The sequence below is a fragment of the Toxotes jaculatrix genome, chromosome 17, assembly GCF_017976425.1.
Source record: "Toxotes jaculatrix isolate fToxJac2 chromosome 17, fToxJac2.pri, whole genome shotgun sequence".
NCBI lineage: Eukaryota > Metazoa > Chordata > Actinopteri > Toxotidae > Toxotes > Toxotes jaculatrix.
In genome coordinates, this window is record NC_054410.1 from 2,177,459 (window position 1) to 2,205,210 (window position 27,752).

General features: G+C 44.6%; 2 protein-coding genes across 3 annotated transcripts in view; one reads left to right on the forward strand and one right to left on the reverse strand.

Annotated features, from left to right (window-relative positions):
* brf1a (BRF1 RNA polymerase III transcription initiation factor subunit a) overlaps nt 1-27,752 on the reverse strand; it is a 98,712-nt gene that overhangs the window by 59,623 nt on the left and 11,337 nt on the right. For both annotated transcript variants that reach the window (XM_041061419.1, XM_041061420.1), the window contains exons 6-12: nt 23,723-23,795; nt 14,582-14,731; nt 12,482-12,575; nt 12,224-12,350; nt 11,782-11,821; nt 11,071-11,163; nt 9,521-9,838 (exon numbers count right to left, since the gene is read on the reverse strand). In XM_041061419.1, coding sequence (XP_040917353.1) covers nt 9,521-9,838; nt 11,071-11,163; nt 11,782-11,821; nt 12,224-12,350; nt 12,482-12,575; nt 14,582-14,731; nt 23,723-23,795 — 895 coding nt within the window. The remainder of the gene's footprint in view (nt 1-9,520; nt 9,839-11,070; nt 11,164-11,781; nt 11,822-12,223; nt 12,351-12,481; nt 12,576-14,581; nt 14,732-23,722; nt 23,796-27,752) is intronic.
* LOC121197698 (BTB/POZ domain-containing protein 6-B) lies at nt 18,019-23,774 on the forward strand. Its single transcript, XM_041061421.1, has 4 exons — nt 18,019-18,953; nt 19,682-19,772; nt 20,001-20,119; nt 20,611-23,774. Exons 1-4 carry the CDS (start codon nt 18,556-18,558, stop codon nt 21,641-21,643), a joined length of 1,641 nt encoding a protein of 546 aa, XP_040917355.1. The 5' UTR covers nt 18,019-18,555; the 3' UTR covers nt 21,644-23,774.

Here is a 27,752-nt window from a genome sequence, read left to right on the forward strand (position 1 = left end):
ATCATCCACACTTCAAAAGGAGCCCACATTATCCAGACTCACAGCTCTTGATGTCAGCAACAATGCTGATCCTCTCCTACATACCAAAACCCCTCCACCTGCACCGACCTGGGCCACAGGGCTGCAGGGAGGAGAGGCAGACATGAGGGCAGATATTTTCATTTGTCAGAGTCCTGGATTTTAAAATGATCACAGAGAAAAGAGATAAAGTGACTGGTGCGTGTTCCTGAGAGGAGCGCAAAGCCCTTTAAATCTCCTGCGTGTGAAAAACACTGGTATTTTACAAACATTTGTCACGAAAATGAGATGAAAAGAGAGGTGCTAATGATTCATGATAAACCAGATGGTCTATAAAAACTCAAACACAGCGCTGTTTAAAAGGAATCGTTCAACATTTTGGGAAATTAGGGGCTTAATTTCTTCGTCAAAGTTAGATGAGAACACGGAAACCACTCTGGAGAGGGGTAGCGATTAGCTTAGCTTAGCATAAAGACTGGAAGCAGGGGGAAACAGCTAGCCTCGCTCAGACCGCAGTTCAAACATACGCCAACTCGGAAAAACGTCACCACCCAGAAAAGGAAGTGATAAGCTCAGAGGGATGCGGCTCTGACGGTTTAGACAATTTGGAGCCGGTTCTTGATTCCCAGCTCTGATTGGACGGGCACTTGTATGTGCATGACCCAGTTTACACCTGCAACAATAGCTGGGTTTATTGCTTTTATTCTGCTTGCAGCAAAACCTCTGTTTGCTCTTATTCTGCAACCTACAGCTTCCACAAACAGGATCCACAGAAGTAAAGTGTTTGCTTATACTTCACTTACACTCATCCAGAAATTTACCCCTATTTTACTGTTGCACTCAGGCTAAAACATCTCTGGATCAGGCTGTCAGCACACTGCCTCGAACAGGGGGGGAAAAAAAAAGCAGCTCCTGGTGTAAAAGCCCTTCCCTGCAGTAGGATGAGGTAATAAGGCTCGGTGCCAGCTCTGCCCCGGAGAAATAACCAGCCAGCCGAGGCAATAAATAGAGTGAGAGATTCTCGCTGACACGGGCGGGCTGGGCGAGCCCATTAAAACGTGACCTCCCCGACCTTGGAGGAGCCCAGACTGAGTGTACGCCCACTCAACCACCTGCTCTTCCTCCTCCTCCTCCTCCTCCTCCTCCTCCTCCTCCTCCCCCCCAGGATCCGAACTGGGGAGCAGGGAGGTATGTACGTATAAGAGCCGGACAGTAAGACTCCTGGAGGCACAATGCAGCCCACTTGTTCATCTACTGACAGCTATGCTCATACATATGTGTGTAGTGTTGGACAATGCTGAAGACTCAGAGTAACCAAACATAATTTTGTTGTAAACCTAATTCTTCCTTCTTCCCCCCTTTTTTTTTTCCACCTTCAGATCATTAAAAACGATAATGAGAAAAATGGTCATTAAGTCATTATCAGTGGTCATTATTAAGAATTCTCTCCAACCATCTATGATGTTCACCATTTACCTCTCTCTGCCACGGTCCTGTGTCCGCCCATAAACCAGACAAACGTTCGTATCGAACGTGACGGGTTTTCTCCACAGTTTTCCATATTTTGAAGAAATGTCTTTGATTAAAGAAATGTCCTGTCACTTCACGCTGCCATGCGGCCTATTTTCCAAAACAGCCTAATCTGACATCACACGAGCAGGATGAATTAATCATCTGCGCCGAGTGAACTACAATCTACATCTACAATGAATTTCATGAAATGACTCCTTGATGGATAAAGGAGGACGCGCTCTGGTCCGTCTCAGCGGTAGAGCTGAAGAATTCGGAGAATGCCGCCATGAAAACAGGAACTGTTTAATGTGTGCATTGTTGTGCATGAGAATCAAACATCTGGAACGTCAGACTGCAGCCGCAGGAATGTTTAGCCAAATGTTGCCTTTGCCACACTGATGAATCAGCGCTCTGTGCCTCACATGCACCAAACCACCCGCTCATCTGCATGAAAACATTTACAAACTTTCTATGGGAGTAATCAGCAGAGGAGGCGCCGCCCTCTGAATTCCCTCGGCTGTTACCCATCAGCCACTGGTGTTCAGAGCGAACGGTTTTATCAGCAGAGTCCTGAATTGGGGATCTGGGGTCAGACGGCAGGTTTGAGGCCATTTATGACACACACCTGCTTCTCTAACTTCTGCCCCTCTCACTGCTGCACCTTTCATTGACAACATTAACACATTAGCTCTGATGCAGCCCGACTGCTGCCCTGCTCTTCTTTCAGCTGAGTCCACTTCGAAGACTCGTAAATGCAATTTGAATTGACCAAAGTAAGAGGAAGTCTGTTCCTTTCAAGAAGTCATATCACTGTAAATTATATTTATGGCAAACGTGGATATGGAGATGTGTTCACACAAGCAGAGACACTATGAGTCTTCCGTCCCTGAACGTATGTTTAAACTAAAAAAAAAATCCCCCATCTCTTCATACTTCTCTGAACATGTTGACTCAATCCAAAACTCTGCCTGACCAGGGTGGGGCCGCTGAAAAAGAAAAAAAAAAGGGATGGGGGGCAGGAGGGTGAGACAGCGAGATCAGCTGTGACGTAACAGCCAGAGGCGAGTGGTTTCCTGCCTTCGCCTGCCTGCTAAACGGTAGCTGTCACCTCCCGTCAGGCTGGCGGCGGCAGACGAGACGGCTTCCCTTTCCCTCCTCGGGCCAGAAGACGCACATCATCTCCAATCACAGATGGCTGCTGTGATGGGCCGCTACAGCCTTCTCACCAGAGAGACTGACTGCTGACTGCTACTCACACACTCACACACACTCACACTCACACACTCACACGCGGCAGCCTGATTTCTATTCCACGCCACGCTGCTGCTGCTGCTGCTGAGGTAGCTTAGCTTGTACTGACTCATTGAAAGCGTATGACTGTTTGTCCGTGGAGAACACTTTGAGCTTGACGTAAACACTCGACTTCTTCTTCTTCTTCTTCTTCAGCTGTGTATCAGTGACGCCCGTCCCCCTGCGCTGTCATCGTCTCTCCGTCTGTCTGCCATCCAGTTCTGTCGCCCTGCTCCTCGGAGAGGTCGTGTCCATCCAGCCATATGTCCGTCAAGCTCCACTGTACCGCCCCAGGCACTGTATACACTCCCCACACACACACACACACACACACACACACACACAGGCCTGCCCAGCTGTCCCAGCAGCAGATAGGAAATGAGCAGAATGAGCAAATGGATAAGTTTGCGAATGGATTAGCTGCATGAATTAGTAATAAGTTATTATTAATTAAAAGGACAATACACTTGTTTTTTACCGTCCCACAGCAGATGATGGCCACAGGTTTTAAACTGCTGTTGACTGAACAACACCAGTAAATCAAATATTCATTTGGCAGGTGCTGAGATTCATGTCTTTCAACTAACCCCCCCCACACACACACTCCCCCCCGACACACACACACACACACACACACTCCCCCCACCCACCCACACACGCACACTTGTGTTACTCGTGCGAACCTTCACTCGTACAGTAAAAAGCCATTTTCTGTGTAGTTACATGTGGTTTTGATAAATCAGCTGCTGTTAAATTGGCTGTGGTTCACACTTTCTCATTTTCCTAAGAGGACATACTTTAATTTGGAGCTGAAATGATTATCTGATTAATCCATTAGTCCATCAAAAGAAAAATAATCAGCAACTATTTTGTGATAGTGGAAAAAAAAAAATCATATAGATATCAGGATCTGCTGTTTAATATTTTTGTGGGGTATAATAATAAAATTCACAACTTTTGGTCAGAAAAACAACATGAGGAAGTCATGTTGGATTTCCTACATGAAAAAAAATAATTAGATGCTGCTCTAATAAAATTATTGTTATATTTGCTTTAGGCTCCCCTCTTGGGTTTTCGTGTGGTGGCATTGGTTGGTGTTTGTTGCTTAATGTTTCTGAGCAGCAGTAAGATGTGGCACGCACCACCCGAAGGCTTTTCATACCCGATACATGCAAAGACGTTTTCCTTTTTTACACTGGCCGCCACGTTCGCCTGACTCATCCCGTCAGTCACGACAAATCACAGTCCTTCAGTCGAGCGAATAAACCAGTGAACTTAATTAACCAGACGGTGAGTTGCAGTCAGTTCCAACTCATTCATTCAGACATCATGATTTCCCTCGTCCCAGATTCTTATCATGCTTGGTTCTGAAGTCAGCGATCACACAGATTATCACACTGTTCAACTGACTGATGTCAAACTGATGTAGGTTTTTTTTTTTTTCCACGGGAAGTTTCCTTTGTTTCAGGAAGCTTTTTGAAATGAATCTCAAAATCGTAAACTGGAGAGAAGACGAGCTTGTATTAAGAAAACTGCACTGCTGGGATCAAACCAGTGGCCTCCTGGTCTGAAGGGCCGTCTCTCTCCTCATCTGCATACCAAACAGACAAAACAAAGGAGGCTGTGGATCTTTTTTTTTCTGCTGAGGAGGTAAAGTCTGGTGCCGCTGAAACAGAAGATGAGACTTTGCATTTTCTTTCATCCCTGAACGACTCCTCTGCGGACGGAGAGAGATGAGACAGATGCTGCTCATTTAAAAGACTATAATTGACTCAGCAGAGCTGTTGTCGGAGCTCAGATCTGTCAGAGAGCTTCCACCACGCCCCCAAAACGCTGAGCACTGCGATTTACCGCAGCGATTTCTGTTCGTGAGGAGGACGGACGGCAGGAGTACGTTTCAGGAAAACAACTACATGTCTGGTGAGCAATGTCAGTTTCCCTAACAGCAGCCAAACACCTGTAAAAGTGCTTCACCAATGGGGCGTGGAACCAAGTCAGAGCTAAAAAATATAAATGGATTCTTCAAAGAGCAGAAAGGCCCTGCTGAAATCTAGAGTTTCACACACTTCACAAACAGCTCTTTTCCCAGACATTTTCAGCCAATAAAAACCGCAGAGTGGTTTGACAAGAGCTGGGGAGCTGTGCTCACCGAGGTAGTTAAGGTCAGGGCAAACGTCATTGATTGAACTAAGTGCTCCGCTGAAAACAGTGTGCCTCAATCAATGCTGCCTCTAATGGTGCGGGGCAGAGCTCCCCGAAGACCTCGGCTATAGACCAATGTGACAAAGTCATCCTGAGGTGCCAGAGTCACGTTCCCTCTGCCGGCCCGGCTGCTCTCGGTTTCTCCTGTGATGGTACGAGTTAATGAAAATGCCGTTACTCAGACAGGCCGTCGATGGGGGAGCGCAGTGAGACGAGGGGGGGAAAGATAGAAAAGAGTTTAACTAGGAAGGCACGGCTGTCAGTTTCAGCGATAACAGGGTTTCCAAAATGGATCCACGCAGTTCGTCATCTGTGGGAAATCATCTCCTGATACATCAGAACTAATCTTTATTATTTTACTGAGCAGGAACAAAATTATTAGATCCATTACTAAATAAGTAATTATTGGGCCTAATTTGGGCTGATAGAAAGATTTAACATTCTCCTGGAAATCGATAAAGGGAAGAGAAGTTCCAAATTTATTCATTACGCTCACTGAATACAGTGATCAGTGGAAGTAATGGTTAATCATTTTGGACCAATGGAAATAGAAAGAGAAATATTGCCTGAACAAAAGTCACGGCAATCGAGATATCTGTTTTCATCTTCACTTTTCATCAGAAGAGTTTTTTTTTTTTAAGCCGTGAACATCCTAAGAGGTTTTATCTGCTGTGATTATCGTCTTCTTGCACAAGCAATCATGGCATGAAGTTTTAGGATGAGTGGGCCGTAAAACCTGGTTAAAAGTCACCAGTTGTTTCTGGTGAAAAATCAATACAATATTAAAAAAACGAATCTCGTGTGTCCGTAGTAGTAAATACACAAACTGCGTCTGTGTGGGTGATCCAAACTATCTGCTGTGTTTTTACTTTGATTTCTTTCTTGTTCTCTTTTTCCTGAGAGAATCCAAAATTACACCTTCTTTCACTTCCTCGAGAGCCCTGCCCTCCACTAACAATGTCCACAAACACTACACACACACACACACACACACACACACACACTCAAGTGTACAGATGAAAGGCTCAGCCCTAATGACAAGGTACCCTGTCCACTTAATACTTCAAAGATTGAGCTTGGAGGGCGGGGGGGCACGGATAGCCCCCCTCTCCTGCCCCTCCCATATCCACCACAATTAGCCGAAGCCTGAACCAAAGCAGGACCAGCCTGAATCCACTGAACCTCCATCTGCATCCAGCTCCATGTAACCAACCTCCAAACAGAAACAGGCAGGAAAACACTCGAACCAGCAAATACTCAACGTAAACTGTCCGTTTCAACCAAACAGTCCCAGGAATTAAACTTCAGAACTGACTCGAGAAGTAAAAGATCTTTAAGGACATTTTTTTTCTTTTCACTAATCTCAAAAACATCTGAATTACTTCAATTCATCAAAAGCACAAAAGGTTGATTTCAGAAAAACTTTTGTAAATGAAACAGCAGCAGAGTAAACACAGGAGGGAGACGTGTGCAGGTAGAAAGGGAGACTGAAAACACTACAAAGGCAAAACATCAAAAAATAAAACTTGTTTTTAGTGTGATTTGTGTGGGCACTATTACTTATTAGGAATGTGAATTAACTGACATTAATGAGGCATTTTTAACTGTACGGTCCAGCTGTTTAGAACAATAATTCATTGTAAATGTCAGAAAACTGACTTTTTTTCTCAGTCAGCTGTTCAGGTTGTTTGTGGGTGTGACAGAGGGACACAGGTAAAGCTGTGACAGAGACGCAGGTTAATGCAGAGGTTCAGGGGGACAGTTTCACTACGTCTCGACTCTCACCCACTCATGACCTGTTTTACAGTATATAAACTATTCGGTGCTGTAGAACAGCCGCCTTCCATTTTATCACACTTCACTCTAAAATTCAGAGAGAAATGTTCTTCTCTTTACTTCATCTTTTTGACAGTTGCAGTGTATTCACCGTATAAATACACATGAGAATAAAATGTAATTTTACAGAGTAAACTCACCAACAGTGCAGAGCAGTTAAACTTACGCTCTGTTTCACAAGTCCTGTTATTTCAGGGTAACTTTATTGGAACTTCCTGGGAAGAGTCACTGGTGAGCAGAAATTTCCATGAGGGATCTCCGAGTGTGGGTAACACTAACAGTTCACTGGAACTGATTAACTGGAAGCGGACCAAGTGAACATGTGTCCATTTTCATCATGGTTATAGAAGCAAGTTGTTTCCAGGAACCTTCAGATGAATTTACAGTCACAGATCAGCCACTTTGCAGGGAACTGCTACTCACACACTTATACTTCAGCAGAAGTCTAATAGTATATAACAGTGTTAAAAGTAAAAGTATTTCGCTTGTAATGTCGCTTTTACTTGTAACGGAGTCAAACAGAATATCGATCAGTTTAAGAACGGTCTTGAGATCAAAAAGTCTGTTTCATGAAATGTTACACAAACCACACGAGAAGCAAAATAAAGAAAAGACACACACACACACACACACTCGGGGGAATGAATGGCTCCCCTCTAATCATACAGTTCCCCTGTTGAGATCAGCCTCCAGTCCCACAGGACAACAATCAAACCCTTCAATCACGGCCATTTTTCATTTTTAACGCCGATCTTTGCCTCCCGACACATCAACGCGACGCGGGTGACTCAAAGTAACGTCACTCTACAGCAAAAAGGAGAGCCATTTTTCATTAACATAGGAGCCTATGATTCAGAGAGCTGTGATTCATTACAGTTTGGTAATTGTGGCTCTTCTCACTCTTAACCTCGTCCCCCGTCGCGTATCCTCATGATGACGTGAGGTCAGTGGCATCACTGGGGACATTTTCAGCAGGTTAATGGGTGATTTGACCTGAGCCACGGATGTTTTCGGGAAACACAGACCTTCATGTAGACCGGGAAAGTTTCACATTTGCATTCGTGTATTTAACTTAATAACTAAATGAAGGAGCACATCATTTGGATTTTAACCATTTAGCGGACACTTCTTCAGGAGGAACTGAAAACAACATGCTTCACTTTGTTCATTTTTAAATCTGTTAATCTGTTAGTCTGTTACATTGGACGTAAAATGAGCAATGATGTTTAAATTAGAAAAAAAAAAAAACACGACACGAGGGGCGCTCGCCCTCGGGTGTTGTTTTGGGAAAAGTGTGTAAAAATCTAAAAGCGTTTTCTTACAAATGCTTTTAAAGATCAATATTTATGGACACAAATGAGCTTCAGCTGGGACTCAAACCTGTGACCTTTAAGTTACAGGATGTTCTCCAAACACCAGGCCACTTCTCCACCCCCTTCCCCTCGCAACATCCATCAAAACACACTTCACCTCCCACCCCTGGCCCCTCACGACTCCCCATCCTCCCACTCAGAGCCATAAAAACACAGGTTTCCTCATCAGGACAGATGTAGCTGCACGGCACCATTACCTCGCATCCATCAACGCCTCTGCACACCCAGATAAGGGAGGGCGGCTACGCAGAACATCCTACTCATGTAATTAGGTAATTATAGGCAACGCATGATGGATCCCTGTAGTCGTTTTATTTTCGAAACTGTTAATAAGTCACATTGACAGAGGGTGTGATCACTGCTAAGGTTTGTTTTCTGTTGTTTTTTTTCTTAACTGCAGCGGAAACATTCAGTTTGTTTCTGTGTTTCATTCGTCTCGGTTCATGTTTTCTGTCTGCAGCTGAACGCGATCCAGTCTGAGTCGCACCGACTTAAAGGGTTAACGATGAAGAATACGGTTTCTGTTACAGTTGTCTGACAGTCGACAGTATAAAGGCAGAGTTAAGGTTAGCAGGACGGAGAGCGAATGTGCCGCCAATAAACAAAACAACAACAACAACAAAGTGCGGCTTTTTGGCACAAATCCACATGTCAACCGACCTCAAGGGTAAAGAGGTTTGGTCAACACGTCTCCTGAACGTCTCCCACACATTCCCTTCATGTCTGCACTGTACAAGACAGTGAAATATAAATAAGGGATGACAAATTTCACATGCCGCTCAGCCAATTTCACTCTGGAGCAAAGTTAATTATGACAATTAAACCTGAGAGAGTATTCTTTAACTTGATTACGGGTTATTATGTTGCTACAGAAGGTACCAGAGATGAACGGTATCACAGCAGCAACCATCAGCAGGTCATCCTCAAAGGAGACGCTGCTTTTATAAAGATGTTTATGTGTGTATTTATTAAATACATCCACCACTCTCCCTCCTCATCTGCTTGGGTCACACGGATGACAGGAACCGTATTACAAAGCATGAACACATGACATCCAAAAAACAAATCTAAAAAACCCCACACACGGAGGAACCACAGGTATTTTTCCACCAACAAATGAGATTATCATGCCCCAGAAATCAGCAATCTGTGACAAAACCAAGAAAAGCTCCAATCTAGTTAATCTAATTTCTGGTAATGCGATACCAAATCAGATTGTTGAGCATTTTAAAAACAGTCCAGTAAGATAAAATTAGAGAAAATAAATGTAAAAACCAGGGTGCACTCACCGTTCTCCTTCTCGTCTCCAATGCAGTTGCTGATGGACTCGGAGAGGCCCAGAGTGGCTGCTGAGGGCATTGTACCCAGGATGGATGCCAGCGATGGGCATTTTCGCATTGGAACATCCTCCCCCTGCTCCCGGTTCTCCTCGTCCTCCTCCTCCGGACTCTTCTGTTCTAGTTTTATCAGAGCCTCCACTGTGAGCTCGCCGAGGTCTTTGCCAAAGTGCTTGGCCACGGCCTGAAGCTCGTCTTCCTCCTCCAGTTCCCCATCGTCAGACATTTTAGACGATGTGGAGAGGACGTCGTCGTCGTCATTTTCACCGTCTGGGAGAAGGAAAGACAGAGTCTGAAGTTAAATGAATGTGATGTTGTAACCAACAAAGGTCAGGATCAGCTACACATCAGCAAACCTCCTACGAGCTTGAAACCAGCGCATCTACAAAACATTGCCACCAAACATCCTCTCGCCACTAAAACACAAAACAAAACAGACCGGTTACATCTTCTGAGTCAAAACTGTGTAATTTAACAAGCTTTAAATCAATGCAGAAGCTGTTTCTGGATAAAATTAGATTAGGTTAGATGCATTGAAAGAAAATGCTGCTGGATCTGAAAGCGTCGCGGCACTGTAGTTAAAAATAGTTTGTATAAAATTACAGTGCAGTGAAATTATTTTGTTTCCCCAAATCACTGAGAACAGAACTGGTGATAAATAATTACACGCAGACAAAATAATTGGGATCATCATTTTGGCTGTCCTCTCACCGTCCTGGTGGCTAATTAAAATGTGTCCTTTAATCGGCCATAATTAAAATGTCCTCACACAGATTTCAGCCCACGAGTCAGAAAAGCAACTTGGTTATCTGAAGAAAGGGAATGCCGCCGGATCTGAAAGCATCGCAGCAGCTGGAAGAGCAACATGCCTGAAATCAGTGGCAGCCTGCGACCCCCCCCCCCCACTGTGTGAAAACAGTGTGTGTGTGTGATGTGTGTGTGTGTGTGTGTGTGTGTGTGTGTGTGTGTGTGTGAGAGAGAGAGAAACAGACAAAGACAGAGAGCCAGAGATAAAGAGCCAAAGGTAGAAACAGATAAAGACAAAGAGCGACAGGGAGTGTGGTCTGATGTGTTATTTTCCATGGGTGGGCGTCAGTGTGTGTGGTGTGGTGTGGTGTGGTGTGTGTGTGTGTGTGTGTCTGTGTGTATTGAAGAGAGTCTCAGATGAAGGCTACACCAGCAGAAGCTCAGGCGTCTCATCCCATCTGACTGACAGAACAACAAATAAAAGCATCATCACACATTAACACTGATGCGTTTCCCCAGTGATGTTTGTATTTGTGCGTCACACTCAGCCAGGTCACCAGCTGGTCACGTCACTGCTGCTGTGTTCATCTCTGTGCTGCGACACGTCAGACCAGTGTTCGAATCAAGTGTTCGAAAAAAGCCAGATGAAGTTTTGATGGTGTAAAGCTCAGGTTGCTAAATATTCCTAACTACGAGCGTGTGTGGGGATCAAACACGTGACCTCCAGTTTACAGGACGGCCCCTCTGCTCCGTACCTTCTTTAGCGTAAGCGGCATACACTCCTCTCAGTTTGGGTCTGCTGCTCTGAAGCTCTGCATCTATTTCGTCCTGGTAGCCGTGAATTTCATCTGTTGAAGATAAAAACGAAAAAACACCACAGTTCAGCCGAGAGCGACTCCTGGATCAACATCGTCGCACAACGTGCAACACTGGAGAGCAGAAAATCAGATGCAGTCACGTTCTCATGTCTCTGAAATGAATGTGTACGATCCATGCAGGGAAAAGAAATTACACTTCTGGTGCTTTTTATGCTCTTGGTTGTCACAGGCTGTTCTTCTGAAGCTTTACTAAACCTTTAAATTACATTTCCCTTAGTTCCATAATTACAATATGATATGTTGGTATAGTAGTATAATGTATGGTTAATTACATGCTGTGGTGAAAATAAATCATTTTAAAAGAACAGGGAGCTGCTTCCTCTCTGTGTCCTGCAGCGTTTTATTTCTTTTCGTTGTTTAACCACATCCAACACAGATCTGCATTTAGTCAAGGTCGGCCAAACGGCCGCCGCATCGCAGAAAACACAGTGCAACCACCACCACTTGGTCTTGGTCTGTGTCTGAGTCTGACCACCCTGACCCTAACCCTGAACTCATTCTGCAAAGATGAAAAAGAAAAGCAAGCCGGGAGAGTCAAGATGCTGTCGACGCGATGGCAAACAGACAAGGATAGGATCACACTCGCACCTTCAACATCACCCATCGTTTTCTTCAGCTCCATCTCCAGCTAGAGGGGGAAAGACAAAGGAGGGAAACTGAATGAGAGCCTTCTCCAAATTCAACAGTGACGACTGGGTGAAATGATTATGAGTTAAACATCTCAGAATAAAAGAACATGATAACACAAGGACGGTGGGTGGTTGACAGCAGCTGCCTTTTCTTTCAGAAGCACTTTTTCTTCCTACAAGTACAAAAGACCAAGCATGAGTTCGATTTGATGCTGTTGAGAGACACAGCAGAAGGACAGCACTCACTGACTGGCAGCACACAAGTCCCACCTTTTTTTCTTTACTGTGAAAGTGACACAGTCACTTACACCTGTTGTTCCTCAGATGATTTTAAAGGCTTCTGGACCCTGAATAACATCCCTGTGTGTTTATCTATATAACATATGGACAGGTGTCCATACCTGCTGGGCCTTTTTCTTCTTTAGTCCAGCTGTAAAGCAAGGCGGGTCACACTCTTGGTCCAGATCTATCTTCATGAACTCCTCGATGGTCAGCTGACTGGTGGGCGTGTCCTCAAATTCTGTCAGTCTGACGCAGGGAAACAACAGAGAATATACCAGCACTTTGTCATTTCCCGAACTACAGCACAAAAACAAATCCCATGTAGGAAAGCCTCCATCGTCACTACCATCGCGGTCTGAATTTCCGAAACCACCCACCTTTTTCTCAGCGTGCTCTCACACACTTTCACAATGCTGACGATTTCTTTGACGGTGCGGCGAAACTCGTGCATTCGAGCTGCTACAAGAAGAGCTGGAGACAGAAAAGACACAAGGTGAGATTTGACCAAAAGGTACGAACAGACAAGTGACTTACAACCCTGTCAAGCCTGCTCCGTCTCTGCACACTGTCTATAACTCAACCTGCACAACACTGCATAGTCCACAGCACAAAAAATACATAACACACAGGATGTAATATTCTGTATGTGTCTTATATTGAACTCTGTTTTGGGAAAAAAAAATATTGACATAAACATTATGATATAATAAATGTACACATGTATCAGCAAAGACAAGACTCAAATATTATGTTTATTATTTAGGTGTTTCTGCATGAACACCTTGAAGACTGGAGGACAGAGTCGACAGGACGGGGGCACCTCAGCCTGCGGAGCCAGCAGTCCACCCCCACACAAAAACATGGTTTCAAAAAGGAGTAACAACAACACTAATATTATGCAATGAATTGCAGTGCGAGCCTTGAAGGGGAACAGTTATATAACCGTCATTAGAGTTGCCTCGCTCAAGAGCCTGTTAAAAGATAGATGCATGCTTCTGCTTCTACATGCACACTTCTAACAGCCTTTAGGACTGAAGTGGTGGCTTTTAGCTCCGCTGAGGACTTTCTCAAACACTGCAGCACCATCACCTTGAAACCACGTAACCGTAAAGTTCCTGGTTTTCTTTTCTTAACGCAGAGTTAACTCTGTCTCGTGACCTCTTTGTCCTTGAACTCACCAAAAGTAATCAGTGATGTGATCTCTCTTCTAAAGAACTTTCTGTAGACACGTGTCTGGTTCATCAACAGCGATATCTGCATCAGTTTTGGGAACAAACTTTTCCTTCTTCCATCTGAGTGTATCCCTCTCAATGATTTATGATAAGCAATTAATTATTTAGGCAATGCAGCAGAGGAACAGAGAAAGCAGAAAATTGAAACCGTGAGTGTAAACATGCAGGGAGCAGAGGAAGCCGGTGACTCGATTTCAGCACGTCTTAGCTGGTAATGCGTCAAAGCCGAGTGTATTCAGGTTGACACAAGCAGAGAGAAGAGCTTGGAGCTCAGCTGTTTCTCATAAACTGCACCACAAAACTCAGACAAAGCGGATGAGGGGCAGGGTGGGAAATCAACACCAGACAAACTGTGGTGAGTACGGCCCGCTTTGACTCGCCCACAGGTTTCACTGGCAGATAACCAACAATCAGTAAAAGGCTCAAGCGCATGTGGAAAACTTAGGCTGCAAAACCTGTCAGAGACACAAGTGAGTGACAGGATCCATCAACCACTGCACCTGTTGGAAGAGGTCAGAATTCAGCTTCAGCTACAGAGTAAAACGACTCAGAGCTACAGGGAATCTTCCAACAACAGTTTGTAATTCTACTGTCACTGGGCATAAAAACAACTGGCCATCCAACTGAAGACGAGACACTGAAGACGAGATGCAGAATACGACTGCTAGTTAGTAGAAAAAAGGCTTATATAATCATTTCAAAAACTGAAAATCAAAGGAGCTGTTGACCCATAAAAAGTGGGTCTGCATGATTGGCTAAAATTCTCAGAGGAACATTTTCATCTAAAACTGAATTTATGACATAAAAAGCTGTATTTTGGGGTCAACTCAGGACTTCAGAACACATATGAGACGATTTTTAAAGGACACCTGTTTGAATGTTGACGTGCGGTGGCGGTACGCTCATGTAAAACAGATTTTAGTAAAACAGCATGGCAGCGCCCTTGCCAGCATTATGAACTCAACATATTATTCTCACCCATGTTAGAGAATTGTGAGCTGGCTGCACGGTAAGATCAGAACAAAAAGTGTCAGACTGAGTTAAAAACATCGCTGGTCACTAAGCAGCTTTTCTGGAGAAGTTGAGGGTTGAGATTTTTCTCAGAGGACTTGAACCAGGGATCCTCTGATGACGGACCTACTGCTCAGAGCCTCCAGGCAGCAGCCAGCAACCACTCACCTGACACAGAAATATCCTCCACAGTACAGACGGTACAGTACAGACGCTGCCTTGTCCCATGGTTACCTGCTCCACAGAGTCCCGACGGCCTTCGTCCCGTGTGCATCCAGTCCCTCTTCATCCTCTGCACCAGTCTCATCGCTGTCATGGAGACTTCGTGGTTCTTCTCACCAAACTCCAGCAGCTGGGCGAAGCGGGGAATATACAGGCACGGGTCTGATGGAGACAGGAAATAAAAGGAAGACTTACTAAGTGTTTGTTGTGTTGCATTTTAAGGGCATGTTCATAATGTTTGTGTATGGATTCAGTCACTGCTGTGATATGAGATATGACCAAAGGTACTAGAACAATCAAGTACGAGGACCTCGAGTGGAGACTGTTTTGTCAAGCAAAAAGTTTATGGGTTTAAGGATCAGGTGGTGATTCTATTCAGCTTTTGTCTTCACCACGTTAAAGTGACTGAAATCAGAGACCGATATCAGATTTGTTTGGCTCTCAAACCCTGCTGCCAAAACTCTCACAGGATGACACTTCAGCCAAAACTCTGTCCAATAAACCAGCTGCCTGTGTGTCCATGTGATTCTTGTTTACAAGCCCTGGTTCGCCTGTGTCTGAGCAGTAAACAAACCAAAAACTAAAAATGCAAGCAAGTCATTTTTTCCGCTCTGGTTCAGATCAAACTGTTTTTCTTTGACCAAAATCCTGCCTCAGATTTAACTTTACTAGCAGCTCTGAGCTTCCCAGTAAAACCAGTCTCCTCCCGCTGGCTGCTAATTAGCTCCACTGGAGAACTAGAGGATTAGCATTTAGCTCAAGTCCACCACAAAGCAGCCTGTTTCTCATTCAGGGTCTCTGTCCAGATTTTCTCAGCTGGCAAAAGGATTTGATTGGGCAACCTGCCAATCACAAGCTCACGTCTCAAACTTTTTTGCTTCTTGAATGTGTCTGGGACACTTGTACAGTATCATAAACTTTATGGAAAAGACTTTAGTCGAAGCTGAGGAGAAAAAAAAAACAGAACCACCTGCTTTTGTCATGAAACAGCCTGGCAGGTGGCCAGTTTGCCTTTAGTCTTTTTTATTGGATATATGATTTTACCATCTTAAGAACTCTAATTTAATACTGAAATTAGGAAGAATCCTCTTTCCACTGTAAGCGGGAGACAAAAGATAGAGTTCTGTGCCATGGCCATGACGGTGGAGTCAAATATCTTTGAAGTTAGTGGCTGCATTTAAAGAGCAGTCCAGTGGAAAGCTGGTAGAGCCAGATGGTAATAAGATCCAGGCTGATCCCTTCCCCCCTCCGCACCATGTAATGATATGTCTGCAAAGCTGGCCATCATTGCTCCAAGTTTTACTGGAGTGTCTGGGCCAGGCAAGAACTCCAAAGAAAAAAGAGGCCGTTTAAGGAATAAAAAAAAAAATCCACCTTAAATCCTCCTTCGGTTGGATATAATCAATCAGCGATGTTCAGACAGGCCCGGAGTCATTCTGTGATGGAGTGCTGTAGTTTACCTTTTTCATGTACCCAATTTACTTTCTACTTCTGTTCCCCACATTCCCCAAAATGACTTCGACCACCCCCAGGGAAGGGCCGTGAACTTGCTCCCTTCAGTCAAATGTGGGAGCAGAGCTGCATGAAAAGCATTAAAGTTGTGAGGAAACTTGCATCCTTCCCTCAAAACCCGAAACTATCTGTGAGCTACAAGGCATTCTGCTCTCTTTTCTGTTACTCTGAGCTTCATTTCTCTGATGGATTCCTCTCTGTTATTGCTGAATGCCAGCACAAAAATGGCAGCTCTAGAAAGACTGACGATGTTTCAAATCACTGAATCGTTTTATGGATATCAAACTGCACTAAAGTGGTAACAAACATCTGGATGTGATGGCACGTGGTTTGTTTGGTCAATTATCCACAGAAATAAAGATATCAAAGACTAATAGGTGTAATAGGTGTAAGCTGCTTTAGGGTGTTACACAGCGGTAAAACATAGGAATGTTCTGATTTTTGCTGATTGTTGTACATACTTATTGGCTTCATCGTGAAGAGGGTGTGTATTTGTTTCTGTTTATTTCCATGAACAGGTTGTTTTACAGAGACCACATACTAATGTTTGAGGGGCATCATGGTCCCTTCGCTTGCTCTCTATAATTTTTATATGCTGACATAAAATCAGAGACGTATATAAAACAGTAGTGTCAAACTGGTGCATAACCTAATGTGGGTGACAATTACGTTCACCGTTTTTCCTTTACATTTACAGTCAGAGGTGCAGTGGTGCATAAACACAGGTACACAGTACGTACCCACCTCTGGGCGGGGAGATTTACCATGTACTTATCTAAAAATAGCCAAGGATATCCACCAGTCAATGCTGCAGTCAATCATTTTACAGCTTCACTGAATCTGTGGTGTTTACTGTGCACTCAGACTTCTGGTCCCTAACTTTAGCCTTTAAGGCAGTGCCTCCTCACATGCAGCCTTAGTACCCAGGTAAAACTGCACCGAGTCTGAGGTGAAGCGCTCAGATTAAGGGAACAAATGTCCCTGTCCTATTCGTTCCATAACCTGCAAACTTCAAAGCTGAAGGGAACACATTAATGCACTTTTAAAAACTTGTCTGCCAACGATTACACTGATTACTGCAGGAAGCTGGAGAGAGCTGGACCTCCAGAAGGAGACGATGCAGCGGACATAATGTTAGATAATGACATTATCCAGACAGAGGATGTGTTTGATAAGTGGTAGAAGAAGTATTCAGATTCAGAAAGTAGCAACACTGCAATATAAATATACTCCATTAAAAGCAAAGGATGTGCACTGAGATGTGTCAGTGCTGCACTAAATTACTGGGTTATTACTACTGATGCATTCAAGTGGAGACAGCATTTTACCACTGTGGTTGGTCGACGTGGAGCTAAGTTTAAATTACTTTATACCCTCGGGCGGTGTTTTCTGTGACAGTGCATCATCAGCTCATCAACTGCTTTTGTATGTAAAAATCACAGTTTATAAAGAAAACAGTGACTAAAGCTGTCAGATAAATGACTCCCTCTAAACTGCTGTGAAGCAACTGGAAACACTTCAGTATATTCACACTGAGGTATAGTGCACACATTAACTACTTGAGTACATTTACTTTCAAATTAAACACAATAGATAGATAGATGATAGATAGATAAAACCTATCTATTGCTACATAGCCATGTAGCCCAGTCACGGCAGGCTGGGGAGTTAAGTTAAACCATTATTTTATTCTCTTATTTTATTTATCTATTTTTTTTTTTTTTATTAACTTTTTATTTATTTAAGGGCGGGCTCTAACGATCGGGGCGGACGGAGGCGGAGCGGTTCCCCGGTGACGCACTCTGCGGAGCAGCGGAGGGAGGCGCTTCGGCCCCCCTGACGTCAGCGCGGTGCGTGAATGTGATTGGTCCTCGGCGAGCCCTGGGCGTCCGAGGAGATCACGACGAAAAAAAAAAAAGGAAAAAAAAAAAAAAAAAAAAAAAGGAAAAAAATAGAGTAGACCTTAAAAACTCCCGACAAACGACTACTTAGCTCGGATGCGAACGGCAACGACGAGACATCGCAGCTGGGTTCGTCTCGGTCGACAGCCGCTTCGGAGAAAGCAGAGGGAGAAATATGTGTGAGGATTAACGCAGAGGCGGGGTGGGAAAAAAATAGACTTGAATACCAGCTGCGACTCTCCGGATTAAAAAGGGAAAACAAGCGACGCTTCGTGGACGTTTCTCCGTCCGCACGGGATGAGCTGACCGCCAGGACACGGAGGAACACGGTGTTTTATGGTCGAAGTTGGAAGCGGACTCCACCGGGCCCCGGACACGTATTTAGATGTTGTCGTGTAAACTTCGCAGTCGATGCCGTTTTAAAGCGGCGCCGTAGGATCCGGATCTCACGCAGGGGAAAAAAAGGCTGAATCCTCCGCAGAGCAAACCCTCGGTACGGCTGGTTCATTTAGACCCCGGTAGTGATTCGGTTCGCTGGATAACTAACACGAAGGAGATCGGTTGCTTGTGCCGATGCCAACGGCAGACTGCAGGTTGCTCCATCATGGCCGAATCATGAGGTGTTTGACTTATCTGCTCCTACTTCCCGAAACACTGAAAAAGTCCAAGAAGGTCGGCAAGCTCCCGGGCAGGCTGCCGGTATGTTATGAGATCCTGACTCTGTCCCTGACGAGCAAGAAGCAGCAGCAGAAGAAGATGGCTGCGGAGTTGTACCCGGCCGCCAGCACCAACAACACCAACCTGGCCAACGGCACTACGGTAGCGGACGCCGAGAAGACCAAGGAGGTGCGGGTGAGCCAGGCCAGCAGCAGCGGCAGCGCGGCGACCACCCCGACCACCCAGCAGAACATCAACAACAACAACGTAGACCCACCCAGCTGGCAGTGCAGCCACCCCACACTGAGAGAGAGGTAACTCCGAAACACTCCGGGTCACCTTCTACCCCTGAGAGTCTCTCCACGGTTATTTCAAAGATAAAAATGACAGTAAAGTACACTGAGGTCATGATCAGGCGGTGACAGGACACTGCAGCCGCTGTAACGCACAGTATATATATATGACAGTAGTTGAACAGGCAGATAAAATGCACCATAAAGAGCAGTAAGGTCACTGTACTCCTCTCAGTCAGCACAGTCACACTGCATCAGCTTTACTGGCTTTTATTTTGGAGAAAACTATTCCTGCAGGACCGAGGTCTGTTTTTACACCGCCATAGTTTAAAGTTTGTACAGTAACAGAAATTCCAGATTACATTTAGTTTTTTTTTTTTAAACCAAAAATCACAAATGACGGCGATTTACTTGTTTGCATCTCATCAGATGTGAATATTTTCTGTTTTCTTTAGTCTTCTATGATGGTAAACTGAATATATTTGAGTTTTGGACAAAACAATATCTTTTTAAAAACACCACCAGCAGCTCTGGGAACACGATGGGCATTTTTCACGGTTAACTAACATTAGAATAATAAGTAGATTTAGCAATAATGAAAATCAGTGTTAGATGCAGCCCTGCTACTGCAGCTATATCCTCCCCAAACCTATGAAAATAACCAGTGTCTCTAGGCAAAGAGAGAGTGTGGGAGGACTTGATGTTATACAATACTTGAGGCTTATTCATGAAACCTGCTCTGCTTTTAGGAATGCCTTGATGTTTAACAATGAGCTGATGGCTGATGTCCACTTCATTGTTGGCCCCTTGGGGGGGTCGCAGAGGGTTCCAGCACACAAGGTAAAGACGTTTCACCTCTTGGAAAAACTGTTTTTGGTTTTCATTTATGAGCAAACAGAAGCACTCGGGGCAGATCAGGACTGAGTGATGTTTACGTTTGTCTGTGGAATTTAAATGTCTCTGCTCCCCTGAAAGACTGCTCCTTTCACTGAACTCTGCAAAAAGAAGTGATTCTGGTCGCATGAGTCTCTGACGCATCTGTCTGCTCCTTCCTCCCTCCCTCCTCAGTATGTGCTGGCCGTGGGAAGCTCGGTCTTCTGTGCCATGTTTTACGGCGATCTGGCGGAGGAGGAGTCTGAGATCCATATCCCAGATGTGGAACCTGCTGCTTTTCTAATTCTGCTGAAGTAAGCCACTCACCATCCCTCACACAGCCAACCAGAGGGAGAGATGACAAGCGCAGTCAGTGTAACTTCAAAGCATATTATTACTCATCCAAAGCTAAGCAGAGGCGAATGCCAAAATGCTGGAAGCACCAGAGAGCAGTGGCAGCAGCATGGTGCTCTGTAATTGCTGGTTTTCTCAGCGCTCTTTGTTCAACTAGAAACTTTTTTTTTTCCTTTTCCTCATCCACAGCCTGACAGTTTTCTTAGAGGGGAATATATGCAGACTGGTAGTTATAAATAACCTGCCTTTGATGCTCATTTAGTAGCGTTGGCTAAGCCAGCACCATGGACTATTGCGTGCTATGCCTTTTGAGAAAAGGGTAGGATGTGTTCATTCATCATAAAATCCTCTTTAGGAAGAAAAAGGCCATCATTATTTCCAGTTAGCTTTTTTTCTGTAGATCTGTCTCTCCAGCAGTGCTGTGATTTAAATGCTGTTTTCCTTCTCCCAGGTACATGTACAGTGATGAGATCGACCTGGAGGCGGACACGGTGCTGGCCACCCTGTATGCTGCCAAGAAGTACATTGTCCCTGCACTGGCCAAGGCCTGCGTCACCTTCCTGGAAACGAGCCTGGAGGCCAAGAACGCCTGCGTGCTGCTGTCCCAGAGCCGTCTGTTCGAGGAGCCCGAGCTGACGCAGCGCTGCTGGGAGGTGATCGACGCTCAGGCCGAGCTCGCTCTGTGCTCCGAGGGCTTCTGCGAGATCGACCTGCAGACGCTGGAGATCATACTGCGGAGGGAGACCCTCAACACCAAGGAGGTGGTGGTGTTTGAGGCGGTTATGAACTGGGCCACAGCTGAGTGCAAGAGACAAGGGTTGGGGCCCACCATCCGCAACAAGAGAGATGTCCTGGGCAAGGCGCTGTTTCTAGTGCGCATCCCCACCATGAGCCTGGAGGAGTTTGCTAACGGGGCAGCGCAATCTGATATCCTGACACTGGAGGAGACGCACAACGTGTTCCTGTGGTACACTGCGGCTAAAAAGCCCAAACTGGACTTCCCTCTGACTGCGAGAAAGGGCTTGGTGCCTCAGAGGTGCCATCGCTTCCAGTCTTCAGCCTACCGGAGCAATCAGTGGCGTTACCGCGGCCGGTGCGACAGCATTCAGTTTGCGGTGGACAAGAGGATCTTTATCGCCGGTTTGGGTCTGTACGGGTCGAGCGGCGGCAAAGCTGAGTACAGCGTCAAAATTGAACTCAAGAGGCAGGGGGTGATCCTGGCACAGAACCTGACAAAGTTTGTGTCGGACGGGTCGAGCAGTACGTTTCCGGTGTGGTTTGAGCATCCTGTTCAGGTGGAGCAGGACGCGTTCTACACGGTGAGCGCCGTGCTGGACGGGAACGAGCTGAGCTATTTTGGCCAGGAGGGCATGACGGAGGTGCAGTGTGGGAAGGTGACATTTCAGTTCCAGTGTTCCTCCGACAGCACTAACGGGACCGGAGTACAGGGAGGACAGATCCCCGAGCTTGTGTTCTATGCATAGGCTGCTCTGGACTGCTGATGGAAAATTAGGTTTATCCTCGCCTCCCAGCCTTTAAAGTAATGTAGCATTAAAGACACTTGAGTAATGTCACACTAAATGGCCTGGTTAGTTCTTTGAGAGACTATTTTAAAAGCAAAGGAGCTGTTGTTTTATCTTATTTAATTTAATGTTATTTTTTTATTTAAGTACCGGGTTAACGTTATTTGCTCTGATGCCTGTGTCTAAGGGCTGCGGCTGCTGTAGAAACAACATTAATACGGTGATTTGTGGTTATGTAATCAAGCTGAGCTCCACGACTGGAACAAGTAGGGACTGCTTAAAATTGTGTAATTGCAAGTCTATATACGATGTTGTTACTATAGTCCAAGCAGCAATATTACACAAGGAGCAAACTTGATGTAGTGTAATGATTCTAAATGCAAAAAAAAAAAAAAAAAGTAGAAATCTTGTTTTGCACTTCAGAGGACGGCCTCAGAAACGTTGTGTCTTTTGTAAAATACAATTTAACTGTTAACAGCTTGATGCTGTTAAAGACCAGATGTGTTCTGTACAAGAATGCTTATACACCTGACGATAAAACATAAAGGTTATAATGTGATCGAAGCCATGGATGTCATGTTATTGTGGTGCCTGGGTTGAGGGACTGGGGATTAGAGGGGCAGCAGCGCCCTCTGGTTATATCAGAGTGAACTACACGTTGGGTTTTATGAAAACGTGAGGTTCTTACAGCCATGGATAGATTATTTAAGAGGTCTGATGGGCACAGGGTTCAGGAGCCTGTTGAGTCCAGAGTTTCCTTCGAAAGTTTGTACTAAAATATTTTCTATGGTATCTGTGGACAGTCAGTCTGTGTCAGTCTGCTGTGGTAGGAAGATCTGGATAAAATTAAATTACCAGCAGAACTTTAGAGTTAAGGTCAACCTGCAAAATGCAGAGGAACATGATATAAATGATCCTGGGTGGTGGTGATGCTCTGCTTTTCGTGTGTCCCTCCATGCTGGGAGAATGTAATTAGGGCTAAAAGTGGGTGCAAAGTAAATGATATGTGGTTTAAATTAGTCCCTCTGGGGTTAAGTTTCACAAAATTCAAGATTAAGGCAAAGGATATGTCAGAGTTTTCTCAGGCACTCTCTAATTTAGCACATTTGCTTGGCCTGTCTGGCAAAGCAGGAAACCCCATGATATCAGTGGGTTAAGACCTAAGGATGTACATTAGAGATGCATCAGTCCAAGTCATCCAGTCCGCCGGTGCTGAACACTGACCCAGCACCACTGTTCTTTTCCCCCACATTTTAAATCTGGAGATCGCACCACATGGAACTCGCTACAGTCATTTTTGTGTTTGGGAACATGAGCCCAGGGACTGCTGTGAGACTAAAATATGAGTCTGCAGCCCACTGTGGCTAAATGAATCACCGGGCATAGTTTAGTTTGGGCCTGGAAACTACAAATTCATCACAGGAAGCCTGAGTTATAAACTGGGGATTAAAAGTCGTGGGTGTTTACCAAGCAGAGAGCGTCTGAAGGAAAACTATGTAGGATGCAGTGTTTTTGGAGCTGAACCCATACGGCAGACTAAAAGTCAGGATATCTCGGCCTCTGCTGCATCAGTATTGACCTTTCTTTCTTTAATCTGTCAGCTGGGAGTCAGCAATTTATCATCACGCATTATGGAAGCAATATTAAATCCCTGGAGTGCACCTTTAAATCATTTATCAGGAAAACAAATGCCAAACATCCTCTGGTTTAGCGAATGAGATTTACCGCTTTATTCTATTTTCTATCACTGTAAACTGAATATTTTTGGGTTTGGCTCTGTTGGTCAGACAAAACAGGACATTTCAATATTGGTCCTTGGACCTGGGAACTTACCACAGGCACTGTTCACTATTTCTCAGTGATATATAGACTAATACTCAGCTAATCACAGAGGTAATTAATCAATAATGGGATTAACGGGGAAGTTGCACATATCTACATGAAATAGCAAATTATAGAAGCTGATTCAGCATTCAGAGAGAATTATTCAACATAATCTGTCAGTGTAGTAAGAAAGGAGGGTGAAGTTGAGCTCAGTACCTATAGCCGGGGCATTGATGCACAGTTCTCTGGCCAGGACGAGAAAAGTTTTTCCCAAGACGTAGACGTTCACCTGTGGAGGAGAGTAACATTTAAAAAGAAAACTAATGAGATGATGAATTTAAAAACAAACAAACTACAGAATAAAGCAGGTTTCAGACGAAAACCTTGTGCTGTCAGTTATGTCTCATTTTCTGAATGGACTCTGGTGCTAATGTGATCCTGTATGTCCTCAGTGAGCTCGATGACTCCAGGAGTCAGAGTTTACGGCAGAGTTCGAGCATCGGTCCGAACATTGTTCACCGCGCATGATGAAGTGTTTCGCTCCGCCATGAGGGACGTGACCGAGGACGACAGGTGTGTGTGAGGGAGGGAAACAGACTATTAGGATATGAAATAAGGTCGACTCAGGTTAAGTGTTCTCGTTACATAATTGACCCAAAGGTTGCAGAACATTTCACTTCACTGTGTGTGATTAAAAGCTGATCTCTGCCGTTTGAAGGGATTTTTTTCAGGTTGTGGTTGTGTCGATTAATTTCTAATGAAAATATCTGTTCTCTCCCATCCTGCACTTTTTCCTCCAGATTGATTTCCTGTATGTAAATTACAAGTCCGACCAACACAGACCAATTCTACTAAGACCACTTGTTTGTTTAGTCGAATAAACAAAATGAAGTTGTGGGGGAAACATTGCCTATATTCTCTAAATAAGGTTCTGATTAAAACCTAAACTCAAAAGCACAATTTATTATTGTTGAGTGTAAAATCTCTCAATAAGAAAATTACAAAATGAGAATAACCACTACTGCAAAATATATCAAGACAAAAACACATTTTAAAAAAAGTTTTTATTTCTTATTTACAGAAAAGGCTGCAAATAAGAAATAAAAACCAGATCAAGGGACCAATTATACGAGAGGGGGAGTAAATAGGTTTTGTAGTTTTCCACAGCGGAGGCGCTTGATGAGAAAAAAAATGTTCTGCCAGCAACAGATTGATTATTAATGGCTGGAATAATGTGCCTGCATCCTATGATCTGAGTGTACGTGGGGGAATGTGAGATCTAAGGAGTTCTGCCAAGTAAGAAGGTGCTAATCCCTGACGAGTTCTGTTGGTAATAAGAAGCACTTTGTAGTTTGATCTGGATAAAACAGGAAACCAGTGGAGTGAGGGCAGGATCTGTGTTTCTGGTTCAGATTTTTATGATTCCTGTGAGAATTTGAGCAGCTGCATGTCACAGTGGCGCAGTAAACATGAGACGAATGCACAAAAGAGAATTTCTGCATCTGAGTTAGAAATAAGAGAAAAAAGTCAGAGGTGTGTCCAGATTCTTCTGTTAAACTGATGATTGAATATCGAGAACAGCGCTGAAAATGTTCACGTAATAAATCGGGAAAAAATCTCACGGGATAAACCTTCAAACTGGTTTACTGACTTTCTGGAACAGGATCTGATGAGTCTGTCCCCTGTGCAGTGAAACTAGGATGAGCAGCAAGCTGGAGACCTGCTTCTACTGGAGGATGTCTCAGGGAAAAGCAGGACAGGAAGGTGGTGGATGAGGGCCAGTGTGTCAGTGGGGTTATCACGCCGGCACCTCCCGTCACAGATGTTTCATTGTATTTTACCCACAACACCTCCAGAAGGCTCAGCAGTAAATTCTGCCCCCCCAGCCCACACCCGCTCTAACTGAAAGGATCTAATGACAAACACTGATGAATAGCAAAGCCACAAGACTGCACATCTATCATCTACGTCACAAATTAACAGCCCAAGCTTTACGTTTCTCAGGGCTCTGGGCTGAAATGTGAAGCAGAAGGCAGTGAAAGCCGGAGGATCGGGTCGTGGACTCAGGTCAGATCTCTGTCATTCCTTCAGACCGACTCTCCAACCCTCCGGGGGCTGGGGGCGAGGGGGTTTTAGGAGCAGACAGACGGACTCTCACTCTCAGCCCCCTCTGGAGTCGGGCAGGGACGCAGATGCTCCTATGCTATTCTGGGAAGTGGATTCCAGCAAGGAATTTATACACAAAAGCAAAAAGAGAGGAGGAGGAGAAGGAGGAGGAGGAGGAGGAACAAGTGCGGTCACTTCTGAGTTTTTAAAGTTGAACGGTTTTAGGATTATCTCTAAAACAAGGATGATTATTTGCCATGATTGTTAGTCTAAAGGACCTCAGGGACAAGATCAACATCTTTACTATTTTCAACAGCAGCATTTTAAAGCTGAAGAAATCGATTTTCTGTTACCACTGGAAAAAATGACAGTATAAAAAGAAAGGTGTCGATTGTAATGACAAACCTGCAGCGTTATCCTGTTTCAGCAGTGTTTTGGTTTTATGGGACACAGTTAGAAGCTCACTGGTGACCCTGGTCGACCAAGTCATAGATATAAATGATGTTCCCAGATCTCAGCTTCTCTTTGGTGAGAACAGTGTCCTCATAAAGGACAGGAGTCATGTCCAAGACTGCTAAAATAAGGCCCATAAAAACTGAAACTGCTTCACTCGACTTCATTCGTTTCATTTAAAAGATTGAAAGGTTTATAAAAGTTGTGATTTAATGCAATCAGAGCTGCAAATACACAACTATTACTTATTTATAACAATATATTACTTTACATAATGTATTAAAGTCAATACTCCGGCGTTCAAGCAGCCTGACTGAGTTTTTGTTCTTCTTAGATCTAAAAGTGTTTGACTCAGTGTGAACAGACGCTGAGCTCAAGTCCTCCAGTTAAAATTAATCACGGCTCTGAGCTGCCGGCAGTGGAGGAGCTCGCAGACGAAACGGAGAACCCGGAGAAACAACCCCCCGCTCCTCTGCGGCGCTAAGTGAAACTTTCCGGGTCGAGGGTCAACTCAAAGCGCTCTGCCAACAAAAACACGGAGCGGATACTTGATACTTTCACAGCAGAGTCTCAACAGGTGGACGCAGTGACGAAGGCTTCAAGGGGGAAATCTTTCAATTAGAGGGTTCCTAATGGGACCAGCTCCAACGATATTAGTTAACATCAACAACACCCTGCTAAAGCTATGAACTACACAACAGTTCTGACAAGGCTCAAAACGCTGACTGGTAATTTGAAAGTATCACCCGCTGCAGAGGATTCAGGGTTTCTCCCAACCCACCTTACACGAAACTCTGACCACAACCTTATCCAACTAATTCAGCCATAAAGTGAGGATATACTTTTAAAGAAAAAAAGAGCTTTAAATAAAACTGTTTATTCACAGAATATGTTTGAATCTGCCATAAAACCTTCCTCAGCTTCCTCATGACCTGAGGAGACCCCTGAACACGGGCCCCTGGACAGAGTGAAGGATCCTCCTCATGTTCGCTTCCCAATGCACCTGTTGTTTTGCAACTGAACAGCGGATAACAGAGAAAACGGCTGATATTTAAAGTCAGTATTGATCCAGCCCTGATCAATAACACCCTTCCTAGGATGAGACTGACAAAGCTCCCCATTCATCCAAACAATGCAAGAAAGACCAAGTGGCCTGGGTGTGGATCCATAAAGAAGCGATTGGTGGAATATCACCAGCCCACAGCTGCAGCAACCTAAATGTTGGGCATTAATAAAACCCCAACCCCACCCTCCCAAAATCCACTTCAAATCCACACCCAGCCTCCACATGCTGGGGTGTGGACGGTGGGGGAGGGGCTGCCGGCTCCTCCAGGACAGCTGGGTGCATAAAAATAAAAAAGCCCCTGACCAGCTGTGACTCTGAGAAATGTCCCACCACCACCACCACACCCCTGACTCACTGTGAATCGGCTGCCATTAAATATGCAGACAAACGGAGGGGTTTCTAAATTTACACACACACACACACACACACGACTCAGGTTTAATTACACGGGTGAAAGTCTGAATGCAAGATGACTGGAGGAGCGAGCGGTTAGGCAGAGATGCATGCTGGGAGTGGTGGTGAGAGGTAGGAGTGTATTTAAGTGGCTGCTGTAACAGGGTGGGCATCAACACACATCAAAGTAAGAAAGAAGAAAAGTTTTAAGAAGTTTTTTTTTTCCTT